At 31.2% G+C, this 19,216-nt stretch overlaps 7 protein-coding genes across 7 annotated transcripts; 3 read left to right on the top strand and 4 right to left on the bottom strand.

The window, feature by feature from the left end:
- Positions 1-578: 578 nt before the first annotated feature.
- cand_019180 (uncharacterized protein) lies at positions 579-2,968 on the top strand (the record flags this gene model as incomplete). Its single annotated transcript, XM_067212151.1, has 3 exons — positions 579-2,252; positions 2,316-2,690; positions 2,744-2,968. The coding sequence occupies 3 exons, from the start codon at positions 579-581 to the stop codon at positions 2,966-2,968; spliced, it is 2,274 nt and encodes a 757-aa protein (XP_067066448.1).
- Positions 2,969-3,209: 241 nt separating this feature from the next.
- On the bottom strand, positions 3,210-7,439 carry cand_019170 (uncharacterized protein; the record flags this gene model as incomplete). Its single annotated transcript, XM_067212150.1, has 1 exon — positions 3,210-7,439. The coding sequence occupies one exon, from the start codon at positions 7,437-7,439 to the stop codon at positions 3,210-3,212; it is 4,230 nt and encodes a 1,409-aa protein (XP_067066447.1).
- A 284-nt stretch (positions 7,440-7,723) lies between these two features.
- Positions 7,724-8,861, bottom strand: cand_019160 (uncharacterized protein; the record flags this gene model as incomplete). The annotated part of the gene is made up of 2 exons (XM_067212149.1): positions 7,724-8,781; positions 8,843-8,861. The coding sequence occupies 2 exons, from the start codon at positions 8,859-8,861 to the stop codon at positions 7,724-7,726; spliced, it is 1,077 nt and encodes a 358-aa protein (XP_067066446.1).
- Positions 8,862-9,110: 249 nt separating this feature from the next.
- On the bottom strand, positions 9,111-10,448 carry cand_019150 (uncharacterized protein; the record flags this gene model as incomplete). The annotated part of the gene is made up of 1 exon (XM_067212148.1): positions 9,111-10,448. The coding sequence occupies one exon, from the start codon at positions 10,446-10,448 to the stop codon at positions 9,111-9,113; it is 1,338 nt and encodes a 445-aa protein (XP_067066445.1).
- A 639-nt stretch (positions 10,449-11,087) lies between these two features.
- Positions 11,088-13,531, top strand: cand_019140 (ABC-2 type transporter family protein; the record flags this gene model as incomplete). Its single annotated transcript, XM_067212147.1, has 2 exons — positions 11,088-11,109; positions 11,181-13,531. 2 exons carry the CDS (start codon positions 11,088-11,090, stop codon positions 13,529-13,531), a joined length of 2,373 nt encoding a protein of 790 aa, XP_067066444.1.
- Positions 13,532-13,808: 277 nt separating this feature from the next.
- cand_019130 (uncharacterized protein) lies at positions 13,809-15,488 on the bottom strand (the record flags this gene model as incomplete). The annotated part of the gene is made up of 1 exon (XM_067212146.1): positions 13,809-15,488. One exon carries the CDS (start codon positions 15,486-15,488, stop codon positions 13,809-13,811), a length of 1,680 nt encoding a protein of 559 aa, XP_067066443.1.
- A 429-nt stretch (positions 15,489-15,917) lies between these two features.
- Positions 15,918-19,039, top strand: cand_019120 (uncharacterized protein; the record flags this gene model as incomplete). Its single annotated transcript, XM_067212145.1, has 3 exons — positions 15,918-16,099; positions 16,159-16,241; positions 16,302-19,039. 3 exons carry the CDS (start codon positions 15,918-15,920, stop codon positions 19,037-19,039), a joined length of 3,003 nt encoding a protein of 1,000 aa, XP_067066442.1.
- Positions 19,040-19,216: the final 177 nt, after the last annotated feature.

The following is a 19,216-nucleotide window of genomic DNA, read 5'->3' as shown; positions in this document are numbered from 1 at the left end:
ACTCCATTTGAAAAGGAAGTTACTGTCCCACAAAACACTACAGAAGAGGAAGTTGTCCCGCAAAAGACTCCAATAGAAGAAAAAATTGGATCACGAAAACCCAAAATTATACTAGTAGAAGCAGTAGATTCAATACCTAAGCCAACTAATGAAACTATTACTGTAGGAAGGAAACCAGCTAGATTACCAAGATACTTTGTATCTGGTGATGATATATTGACTATTGTTCGTGAAAAGAAGTAAACTTTGGTCTTTGGTAACTATAGAGATTGTTCTTGAATCTTCTTTCTAAGTGTCCTATAGAGTTGGTAAGTTATTTTGGATTACTTCCAGTAATAAGGTCTCATGACAAATTTGAACAAATTTCACTTCTTGTTGTGGGTAGCATACTTCTAGCTTTTTAAATAAGTGAAGAGTTGATCAGATCTCAACTATATTGTGTCTCCCGCATGGCAGTTTCTTGAGCGCATAAGGTAGGACTTTAGGGTACTTCTTTAGAGTACTTTTTTAAGTTTTCCAGTAGTTATGATAGGGAAGTAACTTTAATATTTTGTCTTGATTTTTTATATTTAATATAGATGGTTTTTATTCCCCTTTTATATATATCACTGTTTGTCTCAAATACTCTTGTTTATAGTGTATTATGTAGAACAAGCAAATATAAATTTGGTCAACTGAATAATAACCTGACAATGAAGGAATTAGATGATATATCAACAAATGAGCTTTATGGAAGTGAGATTAAAGTAGATTTAAGCCTAACAATTGATCAATTATCTGAATTAAGTGGACATTCTGAGATTATTTTTAATTCATTAGAGTTTGATAGTGTGTTGGAACTGAAGGATACAGATATCCCATTCCAACTATCACCTACAGAAGATATCCTACCACTAAGAAATAAGGAACTCAATGAGTTGTATTTAAAAAGTATTGAGAAATTAGATATAAGTCCTAATAGGCAAAATCTACATGATAGCATCATTGAAAACTACCATAAATCTCATATAATACCCCCAAACGAAGCCTCTACAAAAAGTGAGGTATCATTATCAAATATTCAATCATTGCTCAGATCTATGTCAACTTCTATGTTACCTTTTATAGATGAAAAAGAAATAACTGAAACAATAATTGATGAGCGTGAATTGCAAAATTTGAATAATACCTCATTTCAATCCGAAAAAGTAGTTGGAAGATTTGGTGATATATTAGGAATTCTTTCATCAATTCCATTTGAAATGAGAGCAGATATTTTAGCTAATGCCCATGAAATGATCCAGAAGTCTGGGAAAAATATTAATAATTTACCTGATATATTTTATGGTAGCGGAATTAAGACATTGCTACAACCTTTAAATACTATGAACATGGAACCAACTGAACTATTAGGATTATATTCAACATTATTTGAGGAGAATGTAGATAATTTTCTTTTATTTCTAAGTATTATCGAAAAAATCTTATTAAGGGCAATATCTACATCTAATGTTGTTCCACCCCTAGTTGCAAGAAAGTTGAAGCAATCCTCTAGTGGACAAGATAACAATTTTTTAATTAACAAAGTTTCAAAACAGCAATCTGCACAGTTCTGGTTAAATACTATTTGCCAAACAATCTATAACATTAGAATACTAAAAGAAGTTTATCCATATATTATAGCATCTCCTATAATAGATGAAATGAATACTCCAACATCAAGTATGACTACTCCTGGTACACCTTTATTCCAGGAATTTCAAATAAATACAAATAATAATTCTGCTTTATTAAATTCTAAACAGTCTACCAATAGTATTGGAGATCCATTTACTGCAATTCTTGAAGTTATTTTTAATGGATGGAAATCCCAACTTGAGAATATTGGATATGTTCTAAAGGTATCTGCTCAAAAGGCAATAGCTGTATGTAAACAATGTAATTTAATCAGAGATGAAGAACATTTAAAATCCATGGATTCTCATCATGTTCGAAAATTTAAAGCATTAATTAAAAAAACAACTGTGGATTCTGACGAGAATACTCCGCATTTTACTAATGAACAACTCCTCAAATATATGGATGATATGAAGATCACAAAAAGCTTTGTAATGTTATCTACTGATTCTAGACAAGTTATACTAAGTACTACTACTACATATCTCATTTCTATTGCAGATTTATTATCTGAGTTACAAATGATTTCTCAATGTTATTCTGATATAGAGATGGATAGTAGTCTCAATAAAAATAAGACATTTACATTAAGCTCAGTGAGTTTATTATATAATATTACTATGATCATACCTCTAAATATTATTTCGTACTGTTTTTAGGAGCTAAAAACCCTTTTAAAGTCTCCATCTTATATTCAAAATATTCCTTTACTAGAATGGAGAACAATATTATTGGATATACCAGAACAATTCAAAACAGCTTGTGTTATTGCAATACATAATCGATATATATCATATTACAGAAAGTTCAAAAAATTACATTACACACTCCAGCAACCAACAGCTATTACAAACATCATTTTAAAGCTTCAGTCATCACCTGAATTAATTGGTGAAAATACTGCTAAATTAGTAAATACAGCATTTTCATGGAAATCACTTTATCAAGCTGACTCTACATTTAGCTTTTTCTTTTCCTTACTAGATTTAAATCAACTTCTAAATTTTAATAAAATTATTGAAGATGTTATCTCGGTAAGTAATAGTCTTGTCTATATAATATCTATATATTATTTTTAAAATATTAGGAATACGTCCCAATTCAAGATTCTTATGCAATTCCGAATAAAGATACTTCAAAATATAAGATGCTAAAACTTTGGAATCGTTTGAAAGATAACTGGATCTTTAAATTGCTTACATTTGGTTTTTTCTCCATATTTGGATATATAGATAATGGCTATACTACTGAAGAGTGTCTTTTTATACCAAAATCTAAACAAGGAGAACCCGAACCTACAATTATTTGGTAAAGTTAAAGTCACAAATTAAGATATGGAGTTGAATTTAATAAAGGATCAATATGAATTAAGAAAAAAAAGAATTACATATCATTTAGTATATTTTAGAGAATAAAGATACCAAGAACAAATAAACGAAATATTGGCTCTCTTTCGAACTATCTAAAGCAAATATTAGATATTTCTTCTCTAAAAATTTGTAAATTACTATATAATTATAATATAAAGATTGCTAGTCTTTTTTATATTGAACCTAATAAAATTTTATACTTTGACCCCAGTTTTTTTCTACTAATTCCCGTGGTTTAATAGGTTGGTCAAAGAATACAAGCCAAAGTAGTCCCACGATATTTCTCCAAGCGTCTTCATTGCCAAGACGACTACGTATATGATCAGCACACCATAATATAAATAGAGGAGTATCCATATAGTCAAAATTATTTGATGAAACAGAGAATAAAAGCTTTTTTAACAAAGTTTTTGAGTAATTACATCCTTGTGAAATATCTTGTATATTTAATAGAAATAGAAGATTTTGCCAGTATATAATTTGTCTTGGGTCAATATAACTATCACTAATGAAGTTATTTTGTTCAAATTCGCTCATCGGTATGGGATAGAATTTGAGTGAAATTGATAAGAGTCTATATATATCCTTTGAAATGATTTTGAAACGCTTTCTTTGAGATTTCGTGCATTCTGTCCTTATTCCTTTTTTACCACTTTGACCTTTATACCAATACAAAGTACCAAATCCAGTTGTGGGCTTTATTGATAAGACTTGATTGTGCCTTGGAATATAATTATTGAGACATCTTTCAGTATCACTATACCATCTTAAATCAGATTCAATATATCCTCCAAGTTGAATAAGGTGTTGTATTTCACCCACAATATTTTCTAATTTTGCCTTTAGTTCTTGAACTCTTTTATTCTTCTCAGGGTAAATAGTTTCATCAGATAGTTTTAATATATCAGCTTCAATAATACTTCGCATTTGATGCAATTTAGCAATTCTTCTAATTCCATTAGGAATATTTATATTATACTTATCGGCTTTTTTTACCTCCTCTTCAGAGATTACACCTGCCAAGTGAATAAGTTGTTTTATAGAAATATCTTTTTTATTTATTAAGGTCCTAATGGTATTCTGTAAATATCTTGATTGATTCCCAGTTTCACTTAGCTTTAGTTTATTTTTCAAACTTGTGATTCGACTATCTAGTTGTAATACTGTTTCTTTAAGTTCTCTAAAAATCCGTTTATTTTTTCTAAATGATATATCCTCTTCCTTATTTTCCTTGTCTCCTAAAATAGTCCTTATGCTTTTTTCATTGACATTTTCAATAGTTAGTGCATCATTCATTACCAGTTGATCTCTGGGACGCTTTACTCCTGGAGTTATAGGTGTAGATATTTCAAAATTATTTTTAGAAGACACTGAAGAATTTTGCATATTTAGATAATTCTGACCATTATTTAAATCTATTGTAGAAGTATCTAACTCTGATTCAGTAGAGGTATGAATCTTGTAATCATGAGTCACTAGTGTCTGATCTCCATGTGACAAAATAGCTGGTTTTATGAAAGTCCAAAGAGAATAAATTTGATTCCTATCTAGAGCTTGAAGGTGGTTACTGAGTATTGCAAATGCAGCTAGTTGGAAAGACTCATCAATAGGTAAATTATTATTCATATTAGATATAATAGTACAAGCAATTCCCAAGGAAATGTTTAGTTCAAAATGAAGATTTGCAATATTTTGTACAAAATAAGCGAAATCTAAGCCCTTGTTAGTTAATGATGAGCACTCAATTATTTCTGTATAAAAAGGTTTTGATTTCATATTATATGATAAGCTAGTATCCCCATCTGAATTATTAAAGAGGGGTTTGGATGAAAAAATGTTTTGAACATTTCTCATTGCAGTTATTGTGGCTATCCCTGCCACAATTCGTTTATTATCTGTTATATTTGATCTAAAAACTGTAGGAGAGTATATCGGATGGAAATTTTTGTTAATTGACGACTTTGGTATGTCATGTATTTTATGACCAATGTAAGCTAGGAGAATTTTATTCAGACGTTGTATAGCTTGCCTTTCCATACTCAAGTCTAAATGAAGTCTTTCTAACCTTACAAGATGTGCCCTAAGTGGATTTATATCTTTATTACTTACGTTTAAAAACTCGTATTCATAGTATTTATCCCAGTGCTCCCTTGATTTTGTTAAATTATATGGAGTGTGGTCTTCCCCAAGCTCAGATTTTTGCACTTTTTTCTTTATTGGATTGGTATTACTCTTTAAATTTGTTTCTTTAAAGATATATGGAAGTAATTCTTGGCGTATAGTCATTATTTCACTCTGTACTTGAGCTTGTTCAAAAAGTAGCTGAACTTCCCTGTATCCCAAAATTTCTCTTGCTTGGGCATTGCTTAAGGATGAGTGCATCTGGGTAGGCCAATTCCAAAAGCCTGAGCGTGTTCTAAATTCTGATGGGAGCTGTAAAGCTCTATATAATAAAGAGTTAAGTAATACTCTCGGGACTAAATGAGCATTAACTGGGTAGTCTTGAAAAATTATATGATTAATATCATCTATATCTAGCGATATTCCTAGCTCTATACACAAAGCTAGAACTACACCTTGATAAACTAAATATAACTCATGGTTATTAACTCCTGTATTGTATTCTCTAACAGATTCCTTGCGGAAAAAGGGAATATCAGCTCTCATACTAGTTTCTGAGCAAATATCAGTAGCTTCTGCAATATTTTCTCTATTAGTGGTAAGAAATAGAGCTGCGGTGACAACCTTGCTGCATGATTCACCTGAGCCATGAACCAAAGCATATATTGATTCACAGGCGTTTAATATATGAAGTCTGTAGCCTCTATCAGCTGCTATTGCCGCTATAAGATTTGGTAGTTTTTTGTGCTTATCTTCTAGCCAAGAACAAGGTCCTAATATCCAATTATATGGATCACTGGGTTGAAATGTAGAAGGTAGGGGGATGTAATAGCTCAATAAGCGTACCCTAGTTCCAATATACTCTTTTTCATGGCTTCCCATATTCTTTTCATCTGTCCAATGCTCTGATTGTCTCATAGCTAAAGGGTCAAATTTGACGAATTTTTCGTCATATTGAGGAAGATCAGGGTCCCCATAAGTAATACGATCTATAATGCTTTCATGTTCCATATAAGGAGGTATTCGCTTATATCTTGTTCTAATTGGGTTATATGTATGATTACGACCATGTACTGAAGATTTCTGCCTTCCTTGTGATACTCTTACATCTCTAAGAGCCTTTAAAATGTATTCTTCATTCTCTTCTATCATCTCCCTACCATTTCCTATAAAGATAACATTTGCTACATCTTCTGCAGATATCTCAAACTCTGGAAAATATTCAGAATTAAGTCTAAGTGTTATTTCAATAAGTCCAAGTAATTTAACAGCTTTAAATGTTAAGAATGATGTAGATATATTTTTATTTTGAACCAAATACTTACAATTAGCTGGGGATATCTCAGCTAACTTGTTGCAAAAGCTAACAGCTAGTTTTGTCTTAATATCAATCATTTCACTTAAGACATAGCTACAATTATTCCACCTCTGAGATATTATCCAAATAATAGTACATGCTAGATCTCTTGGAATCCTTTTCATATTATTTGTAGTAACAGATAATGATTGCATTTGATTAACAAGCTCTAACTGATCCAAATTTAGACCTAAACACTTAGCATTATCTGTAGGGTGGTAGTAAGTAAAAATTAATTGACGATTTGTACATTGCATGAATGGAGCCACGTTCACATTAAAGCTAAAATTTACATCTGATTTACTGGAAGCTGCAGATTGTCCACCGGAAAAGTGATTTAAATCCCTTTGAGGGTATAAAGTTAAAGAGGATACTGATCCATCTACTTTCTGAAATTCACTTAATGGTATATCCATAACTTCATTTATTGTAGCTATTGCATTTTTAGTAAAGTGACTCTTAACAAAGTATTTTGTTGATTTTGACAGTAATTCATTAAAATCTGGAATTTTTGATGCTTCACTCTTTAACCTAATACATATCTCATATGCTATACTATGGGGAGTAGATCGCATCTCTATATTACAATAAGATGCCTTCATAAAAGGGTTTATTATAATTAATTCATTCTCACACCTATCAAAATCCCTTAATAGTACATTAATGACAAAGCAAATGTCTTCAATGGTGATTTCCCTAGTATGTTCAATTTCTTCTTTTACAGTAAGCTCTCCTAATACTTCGTTACAAATAGTCCTCAAAATTAAAGCTAATTTATACTCATTTGACTGTAAAAAATTACAGTTGAAATTGTCTTCTTGTAAAGGACTTTTTATATATTCTTTTGTATCTATTTTAACATGAGATTTAACGGTAAATAGTAAAATCTGCAGTAGTAATAAGATTTTCAGAACTTTATCAGTATAAAGACTCATCTTTAGTAAATGTTATATTTAAAAAAGAAACTTTATATTGCAAATTTTTTGGAATTATTATTGTAAATATCATAGTAGATAATCAATTTTTTTGTGAAGTCAAAAAACACACTTTCACTAATTACGATACCCTATCAGGCGCCAATTTCTGGGGGTGTGGAATCTACATGCTTTCCCATGTCTATGTTTAACAAAACTTCTTGAAAATATAAAAATAAAAGAATATGACCTATATAACTAAGATAAACAATAAAATAACAGGTTAATCTATTTATTAACGTTATTTAGTCGGAGCTATCTAATAATAAAGGAGTAGTCTCTGTAGCAATATGTAATACACTAGTCACAAAGGCCTCATCATCACTATCATAAGCTACTTTACTCCATGGAATAATGCAATTAAAACATGAAGGGCATGATACCTCAAAGATGTCAGAATTAAAGTTATATCTATCCCAGTTCACTTCATTAGGAATAGAAGCGTCATCAATCTGTATGCTATGGTTGTCAAATTTCACATAATTAATATCTTCATTGTCAGTTCTACTATCTAAAGGTACATTATCAATTTGAGATAATCTAATACTACTAGAGTATGGCCTTTGATCTAATTTGTCTTCTGATATTTGAGAGTTGGGTGCAAATTCCATCGAAACTTGAATATCAATCATTACCTCCTTCATAGATTTATCTAAACTATGTGATAAAAGGTTTAAATAATTACTGTTAATAGATAAATTCTCATCTTGAATATTAGCTTGTATAGTTTCACTCATAATATCACCACATGTAATATCTGAAAATGTAGAATTAGATTCATTATAATACTGATAGTCTGAATCATCACCTGTTGAATTGTTTACTATAGGGGATATATTGGAATTTTCCTTAATTTTACTGGAAATAATTGGTGTTAAGTAATTTGTCGATATTATAGTTTCAATATTATTGTCTGCTGGTCTCTTAAAGTCTTCCTTAGCATTCTTATCTTTAGGGTTAAGGTTATCCATACCAAAACCATTTACGAGAGAAATGTTCATATCACTACTATTAAAACAATTCTCAAATTGTGGCTGAATATAGTAAGATAAATCGGGAATTTGAACTGGATACTGTGATTGCTGACAAGGTAAATTTCTTGTTTTCATTGGTGATATAGAATTATAAATTTGAGGTGTAAGTAATACTGGTATTCTTCCAGGTGTCTTGTAAACTCTTCTATAATTTATTAGAGGTGTAGAGATCTGAAAATTTATTGATTTATTTCTAATAAATATTCTAGGAGTATCTGAGGTCCTATTATTTAATATCGGTAGTAAATTATAGTGAAAATTATTTGGATCTAAAAATTTGTCAGTCTATACACTTTAAAACAATATAGTAAATTGCAATTTAAAACTTACTAGCACATGAATTAGACATTTTGATATAATTTTTTATATTTATCAGATATGATACTATTAGTACAATCCAATAACTTGTCATAATATTAACAATCGAAATTTGACCTCTATACTTAATATTAAGATCTTTGCGCCAAAACTTAGGAACTATCATTACCTATATAATATAAATAGATTAAACGTATAAGAACTTAATATACTCAGAAACTAAGCAAATATATAGAGTATCTGTAAATAGACTAATATGTATTACAATACTAATCAGAGTTCAGTTTTCACTTAATCCTTGTAGTTCTTTAGTTGCAATATCTATACCAAAGTCAAACGCACTAAATTCTTCTTTCTCAAAAGAATCCTTAATTTCAGACTCAGTGGATTTGGGACTCACTATGATCTCTTTATATCGTGATGGTGATGTACTATTTGCTCTTTTTGTATCATATTTAGGTCTATCTCTATGTTCATATTTTGAGATATTACGTCTAATAGATTCAGACACTTTTTTTTCTTCTAATATACGATCTTCAGCTTCCTTAAGTAGTTTTTCTACAAGAAATCTTTGATTTTGCTTAATTTTATATTTTTTCGGAGAAGTATCAATATCTAATGTAGGAACTGCAGAAATACGACCACTACGAGTATAAAAATTTTTTGCAGTATTACAAAAACTTCTGAGTGTTTCATATTGATTCTTACCAGCTATTTTTAAGTCTATATCATCATCATATTGGAACATATCCCACAAGGCTCTAAGGCACTTCCTGTACATAGATGTTCTATATCTTCCTGCTACATAGTACTCTGGACGATTTTGAGGAATACCAATTATGGGTGTACCAAGTTCACCACGAATTTTAATGAGATTATCCTGCAATCTAACAATGTGACTCCATTCTCTATTGCTCAACATTATATTTGGATAAATATCATCTGCTATTTCTTCACAAAAATCTGACACTTCCGGTGTACCAATATGACTCCATCTACTTTTGGGATTATATTTAGAAAATTGCTCTTGTAATATAATTAAATAATCTTGACAATTTTCTACAAAATCATTCCAATTACCTCCTATTTGATAATCTGCAAATATACTTTTATTTAAAGGTGGTAATAAAGAGTTTGGCTTTGCTGATTCCGTGACCATACTGTCTACCTCTTTTTCAAAGTAGTAATTAGAAGCTGCTTCAGTACAAAATCCTCTAATTATTGTATTCTCATCCTCCTGAAAAGAATGTATAGCAATTAATATCCCACCTGCTATACCATTATGAAGTCTAGGTAATAAATTTATGATTTCAGTGCACATAATTATGTAGGAACTAATGCCAATTCCATTAAGGAAATTTTCAGATGGCTCACTCTGAAAGTATGTTAAAATATATTTTTTTGCTAGTCTTGGAGATGGTAGACCTCCTATTGCATCAGACCACTTTCCTTTCCCACCTCGTTTAGCCTGGTGATAATACATGAACTTATATTGAGACATCCCAATCTCCATTATACCTTGCATGAATGAATCCTCTACTTCATCAACATATCTATTAGAGACGATTTTTGAAATTCCAGAGCGTTTTATATGATTTGGAGCTGCATTTGATACCATATATAAAGTCAAAAACCAGAATATTATCTTTAGATCATATGTTTTAAATATAGTTCTCATTGTGAATATAATGAATCATCTTTTCGCATAAAAGAAATAAATTAAAAGCTACAGCTGTCCTAAATAGAAGTTAACTTGCTATTATTTCTATTTTAAGATATATTATATTTCTTTAAGTGGAAATAGAAAAGAAGGAGAAACTGAAACCTCAAGGGATTTCTAGATCTTAGTAATCACCGCCTAATGAAGTTTTGAATTGGCTTATTTTGATTTCAAAGACTCACAACTAGTTTAAAATATCAAGAAAGGGATCTATGAAGTGATTATTTTCATTTGGTACCTATTATTTATTGGCAAATATAAGGAAATATGAGTTCTGGTAATTAGATATATTAAATCTTAAAATTTAGTCTATATTTTGTATCTAACACAAAGTAAGATCAGTATGTTTACATTTATTTATAATTAGATTAAATATTAGCACAATATCTAGTGGGAATTGTTTTATTAAATTTAATCAATTACGGCAATCACTTTCCAGACACCAGAGTTTAAAGTATGAAGCGCTAATTTGTAGTGTTTAAATTCGTTTGTACTATACCTTTAAAGGGAGTGCGATTAAAATTAAATATTCTCACAATGTATGGAAATCCAAACAGTGGTAAGTTTTAAAGATTTGTCTTCTTGAGATATAGAGTTGTTTAGTAAATCTTTTCTTTTTGTAACTATCAGTTCCTCTTCCACTAGCTAACTTTAGATTTGAGACGACAGGGCAAAGAAGGCAACGCAATTCAGTAGAAAATGAACCTCAGTACTCAGATATGATGAAATCTCTAAGTATTTATGATTATGGTGTTATACCAACAAATATAAGTAATCATATAGAATTAAACAGCAGTAGGGGGGGTGATCAAATATCATCTTTAAATGGTGCAAAGGGAGGGTCAAGTGCAGCTGCAATACGACGTTCAATAACAGATGAATCTCTAGAAGTTCCAATACATATTTCTGGAGGTTTACAAATCTCTAAGAGAATAACACTAATAACTAAGGATTTAAGTGTCTATACTACCTATAAGGAAGGCTTATGTTCTGGTAAAAAGAGGATGAACATTTTGAAGTCTGTAAATTTTATAGCAACTCCAGGCCAATTTATTGGGATAATGGGGGTTTCTGGAAGTGGTAAATCTACATTATTAAATGCTTTGTCTGGTAGACTAAAAGCCAGTAATTTTACAGTCACTGGTTCTATATTAGTTAATGGTTACTCAGACATTGACTTAGGTTATTTAACAAGACTAGTACTACAAAAAGATTTTATGCTTCCTTATTTGACAGTAAGAGAAACGATGGATATAGCGGCTGGATTAAGACTACCTCATCATTCTAAAAAAGAGAGAAATGAAAAAATTGAGGAAATTTTAGATATTTTGGGACTTTTAGATATACAAAGTACTCTTGTAGGGGGAATATCTTCAAAGGGACTCTCTGGTGGTGAGATAAAACGTCTTAGCATTGCTATTGAACTACTTCAAGGGCCTCCAGTACTTTTTCTAGATGAACCAACAACAGGACTGGATGCAGCTAGAGCTTATGATTTGATGGTTTATTTAGCAAATCTTGCCCATTCAACAGGAATGATAATAATTTGTTCAATTCATACACCTCGATCACAGGCATTTTCCTTATTTGATAAAATTCTTGTTTTGAGCAAGGGTCTTGTAGTGGGCCAAGGATCTCCTATGGATGTTTTGACATTTTACAATGATATATTAACTATATTCCCTAAGAATTATAATCCTGCAGATTTTATTATTGATGCAATTTCATTAGTAGAATTAGCACATAAGCAAAAGGAAGCTGAAGAAAAATTAAATTGTGAAGTAATAGATAATAAGATACGAATAGTAGATAACAAGGTAAATGAAGAGCCTCTATATAAGTTTGAGAAACTCTCTTCTATTAATGAGACTAGTAATACATTATTTGGTCTTAGGGTACCGGAAATATACTCATTGGAAGATCTTAATGAAATATATGAACATTCTATATATGGAGAAAATGTTACCAGATCAATTGAGCACTATTTACGTTATACAGATACTAATCACCCTAAAGACTTGTTTGACACTTTAAGTAATATTGATTCAGCTAACATGAGACCTCTTCCTAACAGAAACATTTTTCTCAGAATCTTATATTTGTCTCCAATACCTTCTCCTATTCAATTTTTCCGAGAGGTTTCACTTCTTACAAAAAGAGCTTCTTTGAATAATTGGCGTAATCCAAAAACTACAATTGGTCTTTTGTTTGTCAATACTATTTTAGGGATAATTATGGGTGGTATATTCTTTGCTCTCCCTAAAAAAGATGATAAAGATTCCTTGATAATGCAAAATGCAAGAAATATTGTTGGTTTCATATTTTTTTTTGCGGTTGGAATAACATTTACAGCTATTAAAGGACTTGTTAATGTGGTAACTGAACGATTTGTTATGAATCGTGAAACTTTTTCTCAGATGTATACACCTTTATCTTACTTTATATCTATAATGATATCAGATTTCCCACTTCAACATCTACAAGCCTTTATTTACTGTACTATTGTCTACTTTATGGCTGGAGTCTACAATTCCGATTATAGTATATCTATTGGTCAACAATTCGGTTTATGGACTCTAATAACTCAAGTTGGAACATTCTCTGCCTATTCCTTTGGTTACATCTTGTCATCTATTGCCTCAAATCCTTCTATTGTATTCAATATATTTCCAATGGCAAATGTAATTTTCTTTTTACTTGCAGGATATTTCTTGAATTTAAACCAAATTCCAGTATGGATTAATTGGCTTGGATGGCTCTCAACATGTAGATATTTATTTACAGGAATGTTTTTATCTATTTTTATTCCTGGTGAATCCTTTGTATCAGTAACTACTGATTTTTTCATTAACCAGTATGCACTTTGGACAGAAAATTATTGGAAAAATTTGGGAACTGTATTTGGTTTGGGAATTGCTATGCGTATATTAGCTTACATATTTTTTGCATTCCTACTTAGAAACAAACAACTTGCAAGTTGACAAGACCTAGTGATATATTAGGACATAACAATATTATAGGAAATTAATATTCTAGCTAAGAAATATTGATATTTATTTTACAACACCTAAATATTAACTTATTTTTTGAGAAATTTAAATCTCTTTAATAATTTGAATGAGTTAAAGTTCTTTTGGTGACTTTAGTGTATTAGAGAATTTCCTTGAAATTCTGTTATTTAATTTTTTTATCTTGTAATAAAGCCAATCTACATTCTAATTGCAACTCATCTGATTCAATTGCCAAAAATATAAAGATCTAAGTCATTCCAATTATAGTAGTTAAATCTGTCATGCTATCAGATTGCTGTTCCATACCAAAATTACTTGAAACAAAATATGCATTTAAGAGTTGTCCATTAAGAATACTCTGAACTCTCTTATTTGGCTTTTGTACCGGAAAAGGTACTAAGTCATAATAAGACCATGGTACCATATTTCTGTTCCTGCTTGTAACACGTCTATAACTGTTGAGTATATTGAAGGCTTCACTAACGGCTGAATGAATAATTTTAATACCTTGTGTTATTTGTTCAAAGTTAGCCATTTTATTAATACTATTGACTACTAATGGATCTGTATGAATAACTCTCAGTATCTGTTGTATTTGAATTAATTGTTGATCTATTGCTGTAGTGTTTCTAATTGGTTCTCCGATACTATTTATAATTCCATTCCACCAGGTTTTCACACTTAATGAGATACTTTCAAATACGCTTTGGAGAGTATTATTAGGTGGAAAATCTGTTCTTTTACATTGATCATAAAATAATGATTTTATGAATTGTTGAACTCTGAATAAGTCATTTTCACTGTGATGACATCGCAATTTTTCCTCTACAACTTCTAATGTTGAGTACATATAAGCAAAGTTGGAAAATCTAACATTCCTAGGTGAAAGGAATGTTAGAGATTGTAGATTTTCCGCTATTTGATTATTGGACCAATCCCAAGGGATACCATCAAAGTGGATACTTCTAGTTGTAAGGTCGCAATGCAAAAGTCTTCCAGCAGGTGAATGGTACTGTAAAGTCAAGAGAGCCGCAATAAAGGCATGAGCTAAAGAATACTGAGCTTCTAACCTGAAAGAGATACGTTTTATAAAGATATTGGTACTTTCAGATGATTTTACCCATTCTTTTAATTTGGAACTTCTTAAGAATGAGATTGCATCTCTCAGACTAGGTCCCATAATTCTTTCAGTTATTAATACACCACCTAAAAAGGGTTGCTGGTTTCCAGGTGGACGTGTCGCTTGATTGTTATTACTAAAACATACAATTGCTGGTACTAAATGATCAAATCCCATTCCATATGAAGCTGTTGGTTTTACAGGATATTCAGAATTAGCGAGAAAAGATGTATAGAACATATCTCTTATCATAGATTTTAAAGGATTAGCTTTTAAAATAATATTTTCAGGGATATGCCTATGTAAGAAGTTATTTCCCGTATTAGGTAATGAAATTATGCTATACGGATTACCAGGTATATTAAGTGGAGCAAGAGTACAATGTGTTGATGGTACAACATTAGTTGCTTGATATGGGAGACCAAACATAGCAACAGACGATTGAATTAATTGTACCGGTACATTTTGAAGTGAACTTGAAAAACTATTAACTGTTATTGAATTATATTTGGGTCTCACACTCAATACTCCATAAGTAGCATAACCACCATTTATTGGGAACATCATTACTCCAAAAACAGACTCAGAAATAGAAGAAGGCTTTAAAACTGGAACAGGGGGTAATGAAATATTTCCATATATATTTGTGCCAAAATATGTTTCGCATCTCATAAACCTAGGGGGGAGAGACAGGCACAAAGTTGATAGTAACTCCTTCTCTGAAAAGCCAATTAAGTGAGTATCAGCACAGTAGCATCTAACACATAACAAGAAGGGCAGTAATTTTAAAAGTTTTAAGAGTTTCATTTATTGTCTTTTTGAAAATACTTAAGGGATTCTGGAACTAATAAAAATGCAACAGTATTTGCATATCCTCACAGATACCTGAATAAGAAACAGCGCTCAAAATGCAGTTAGGTCTTAGGTATCCAATACTCTATATTTCTTGAGTTTAAATTATAATTCATGCATAATTATGATTTAGAATATGTCTGGGACAGCAGTAAAATCATGCAACTATTCTTTCAGCTATTTCATAAGGGTTTCTGTAATTTATTTTTATTTTTCTTAATAGGTGGCCGCAAAATTATAAAGGGTTAACTTGTACTATTTGGCGGTAAATTCAAGATCTAAAAAGTAGTTACAGAAGAGAAGGGCAAAAAAAGCCTCTAATTTATAAATAAAGAAGATGAAAAATATAGAGTTTTATTTAACAAGACTATAGTATAATTAAATATGCAAGCTTTGGTTATATATCATTTGATCATTTTGTATTTATCTGTAAACTTGATCTATGGAACTAGTCATCCGGGATTTAATATGTACCACTGGCAGTCTAAAAATACTAGGAAATTATTTGGTACTAATCCAAATAATAAACTCCTTAAGGAGGCTAAAGAATCAGGGACACTTGTAGTGTGAGTTTTAATATATTATCTCTGTTGTAATTCCTTTTTTAATTGATTCTTTCATTTAGAGATTATTGTACAATATTAACTCCTCAACAAGCCAAACTAGCGAGATTATTTATAATAGTATCAAAAAAACTCTCTAATACAGGTAAGTTATTTAAGATTTATTGATTTCATTACTTTTTTATGTCACTGCTGGACTTGATAGGAATGTCTTTATTGGATGCTTGTCATATAACATATGCATTAAGAGATGGCTACTTTGCTGCTTGTACAAAGGCTGTAGAGTTGACATTAGTTCAACATCCAAAATTAAGCCGTCGTAAAGAAGAATTATGTTCAAAAGTTTATGAAATTGCACAAATTGATGAGGATATTAAAAGTTTAGTAGTGATAGCATCTGCAGAAGAAGCTAATGAAATGGTAAAGAGAGTGGAAGCGACATTGATATATAATCCTGATAAAGATAGACTTGGGGGGAGTACGTGTAGTTATTTGGATAAAGATGGTATAAAGTCTGCTAATGGTTTGGTTTTGAGAGCTTTGGAGAATGGGTATGACCTAAGAAAGAGTCGCGCTTGTGCATGCTTTTTAGCACTCCTAAAGGGGTCTCTTGAAGATTGTGCGTTAACCTTGAGGTCAGCTTTGCATAATCTTATTCCATATACCATGGCTGAAACTTTATGCTTTGAAATGGGCCAATTTGCTGGTAACTCTGTAATACCATCTGAAAAGCTGATAAGATATGCAATATTAGAAGAGGAACAAACTGGTATGAGTTCTGTGACAAGGCAAAGGGCTGCAGCTAATGAAGCTATTGTTACAGCTTTAGCTATTCATAACAGGTGCTATTTAGATCCAAATGACGTCAGACAAATCTTGTTCACAGATTTTCCAGCTTCAGAAAATGTTGTAGATCGAAGAGCTTTATTTAATAGATTCAAAAACATTTATATTCGTAGGAAGAATATTGCAGAAGGTCGAGTTCCTGTTTTTGTACCTGGAATATTAACTCCTTCTGAAATTAAGGAAAGTAGTAAGGTGTTGGAAGATGGATTAGAGCCCATAGATTTAAATAATTATCAAGCTTTACGTATTTTGTTCATAACATACAGGAATTTAATTGAATCCTTCAAGGAGACGCAACAACTTATACAAGATCTCTTCTTCCAAAGAAGAAATATTGCAGATAGTCTCAAAAAACGATTTTATTATCAGATTCAGTTAATAAAGTATTTAGAAACTCATATTGGTGCTTTATCTCAGTACATATCTGAAAATAGATCTGATATTTCTCCAAAAAGTAATTTGCCTACTGCTCTTTCAAATTTAAAATTGTATGCATCATTAAATAAAAATAAGGAGTGGGGAGATCCCTTATTTGATAAGCAACAATATGAGAATATGGATCATTTTGCATTATTTTGTTCATTACTCCATAGATCTGCGTTTAGGTTGGCTCTATTAGTGGTTGGAATAGCTCATAGTGTATTGCATAGAACCAAAGTGAAGTTGCCAGATGCATGCCTTGCTATATCTCAGATGAAAGAGGGGCGGACATTTAGATTTTCAATTCAGTTAGCTCTAACTGATGTTTTTATAGCTAATCAAAAAATTATGAAACCTGAAGACTTAGATCCAATGTATCATTTACTTGTGGATGCTGTTGATGAGAGTGTAAATAATTTTTTGTTGGGAGTTCCAGGCGATATGCTTGGAACTGGAGGACAAGATGATATAGATGATGAAAACTTAAACTCATGGTTAGCTCAAACTGAGCATAGAATTAAAAAAATTTTGGATGATCCAAAACAGATTCTAGGTAATATTTCACTTTTTGATGTGGATATGATAATGCAAAGTATAACACAAAAAGAAGCAAGAATTCAACTTCTTGTGAGTGTAGCTGTAAGTAGAATTCATAATATGATGATGGAGTTGACCAATGAAGAAAGTAATATGAGAAATATTTTAGAACGTTTAGACACAGCAAGACGAAGTGGAATATCAAGTGATGAAGTTGAGATGAATAATTTACTCAACCAAGCCAAACATAAGAGAAATATATTAATACATAGAATAATCGATTTAACAGCTTATCATGCTAGTGTCTGTGTAAGAGCAATTGATATTTTTGATATAGCGGATCGTCCTATTGTTCGCAAAGTATATCGTTTAGTGGCAGTCAATGCTGAAAATAAACGACTTCTTTCACAATATACAAAACTCATTCAAAACCCCCCCTTATATAAGTCAAACAAATATCTACTACGTGTATCAATTCTAAAACATAGGGGAGATCAAGCTATGAATATTTTAATGAATCTTTCTCTCGGACCTCTATATGATCCTTTTGACTCCAGATGGTACACCGACTATAATTCCTGCTTTAGTAACGACATACCTAAATTGCCGATCAAATTGACTGTAGATCCTACCAAATATCTAGAACGTTATTCTGGGTTTATTCCTAATACTCCTGATAAACGTCCTCCTAAGTACACTATGTATTGCAATAGTAATCAGCTAAGGCGTTTCAAACAATTACAAAGTGATATTGCAGAACTACTTAAACAGTTGAAAGTACCAAATATTAAATTTGAATCTAAAAAGACATTTGCTGCAGATATACTTAATATTGAGGGGTGGTCCCCTCTAGGTACTACAATATTTGAAGAGGAGTTTCCTCATATACCTTGCACAATTACCAAGCAGATCTTTAGAAAGATAGTTTCAGATATATCTCAGAGAGTTAAAGGGGGTTCCTCATTCTTTACTATACCTTTAATGAATTTTTGGTGTGCAAATTATATCCGATTTAGGTTAGGAAATCAGGATTTATGGAGAAACCTTATTTCGAGGGTGTGGCTCATCTTTTTGGATGAGCCCTTAGCTCCCGTTGAACTGCAAAAAAGGAAATGGAGGCTTCTTTCTTGGTTTAGGTAGTAGTTTAAGTTACTAAAAATGCTTACTATATTCTAGGGACAATATGCTCACATGCTTGCACATATAAACTCTTGAGTATCATATTTCTTCACTAAAGTTACATAGGTATCTAATGTGGTCACTTGGCGCTATATAGCTGACGTGGCATCTTGTAGCTTAGGGTGCAGAGGAGCTGCA

The sequence above is a fragment of the Cryptosporidium andersoni genome, assembly GCF_001865355.1.
Source record: "Cryptosporidium andersoni isolate 30847 chromosome Unknown contig_25, whole genome shotgun sequence".
In the NCBI taxonomy this organism is placed as follows: Eukaryota; Apicomplexa; class Conoidasida; order Eucoccidiorida; family Cryptosporidiidae; genus Cryptosporidium; species Cryptosporidium andersoni.
Note: the sequence above shows the minus strand (reverse complement) of the source record. Positions and strands in the feature narration are given on the sequence as shown.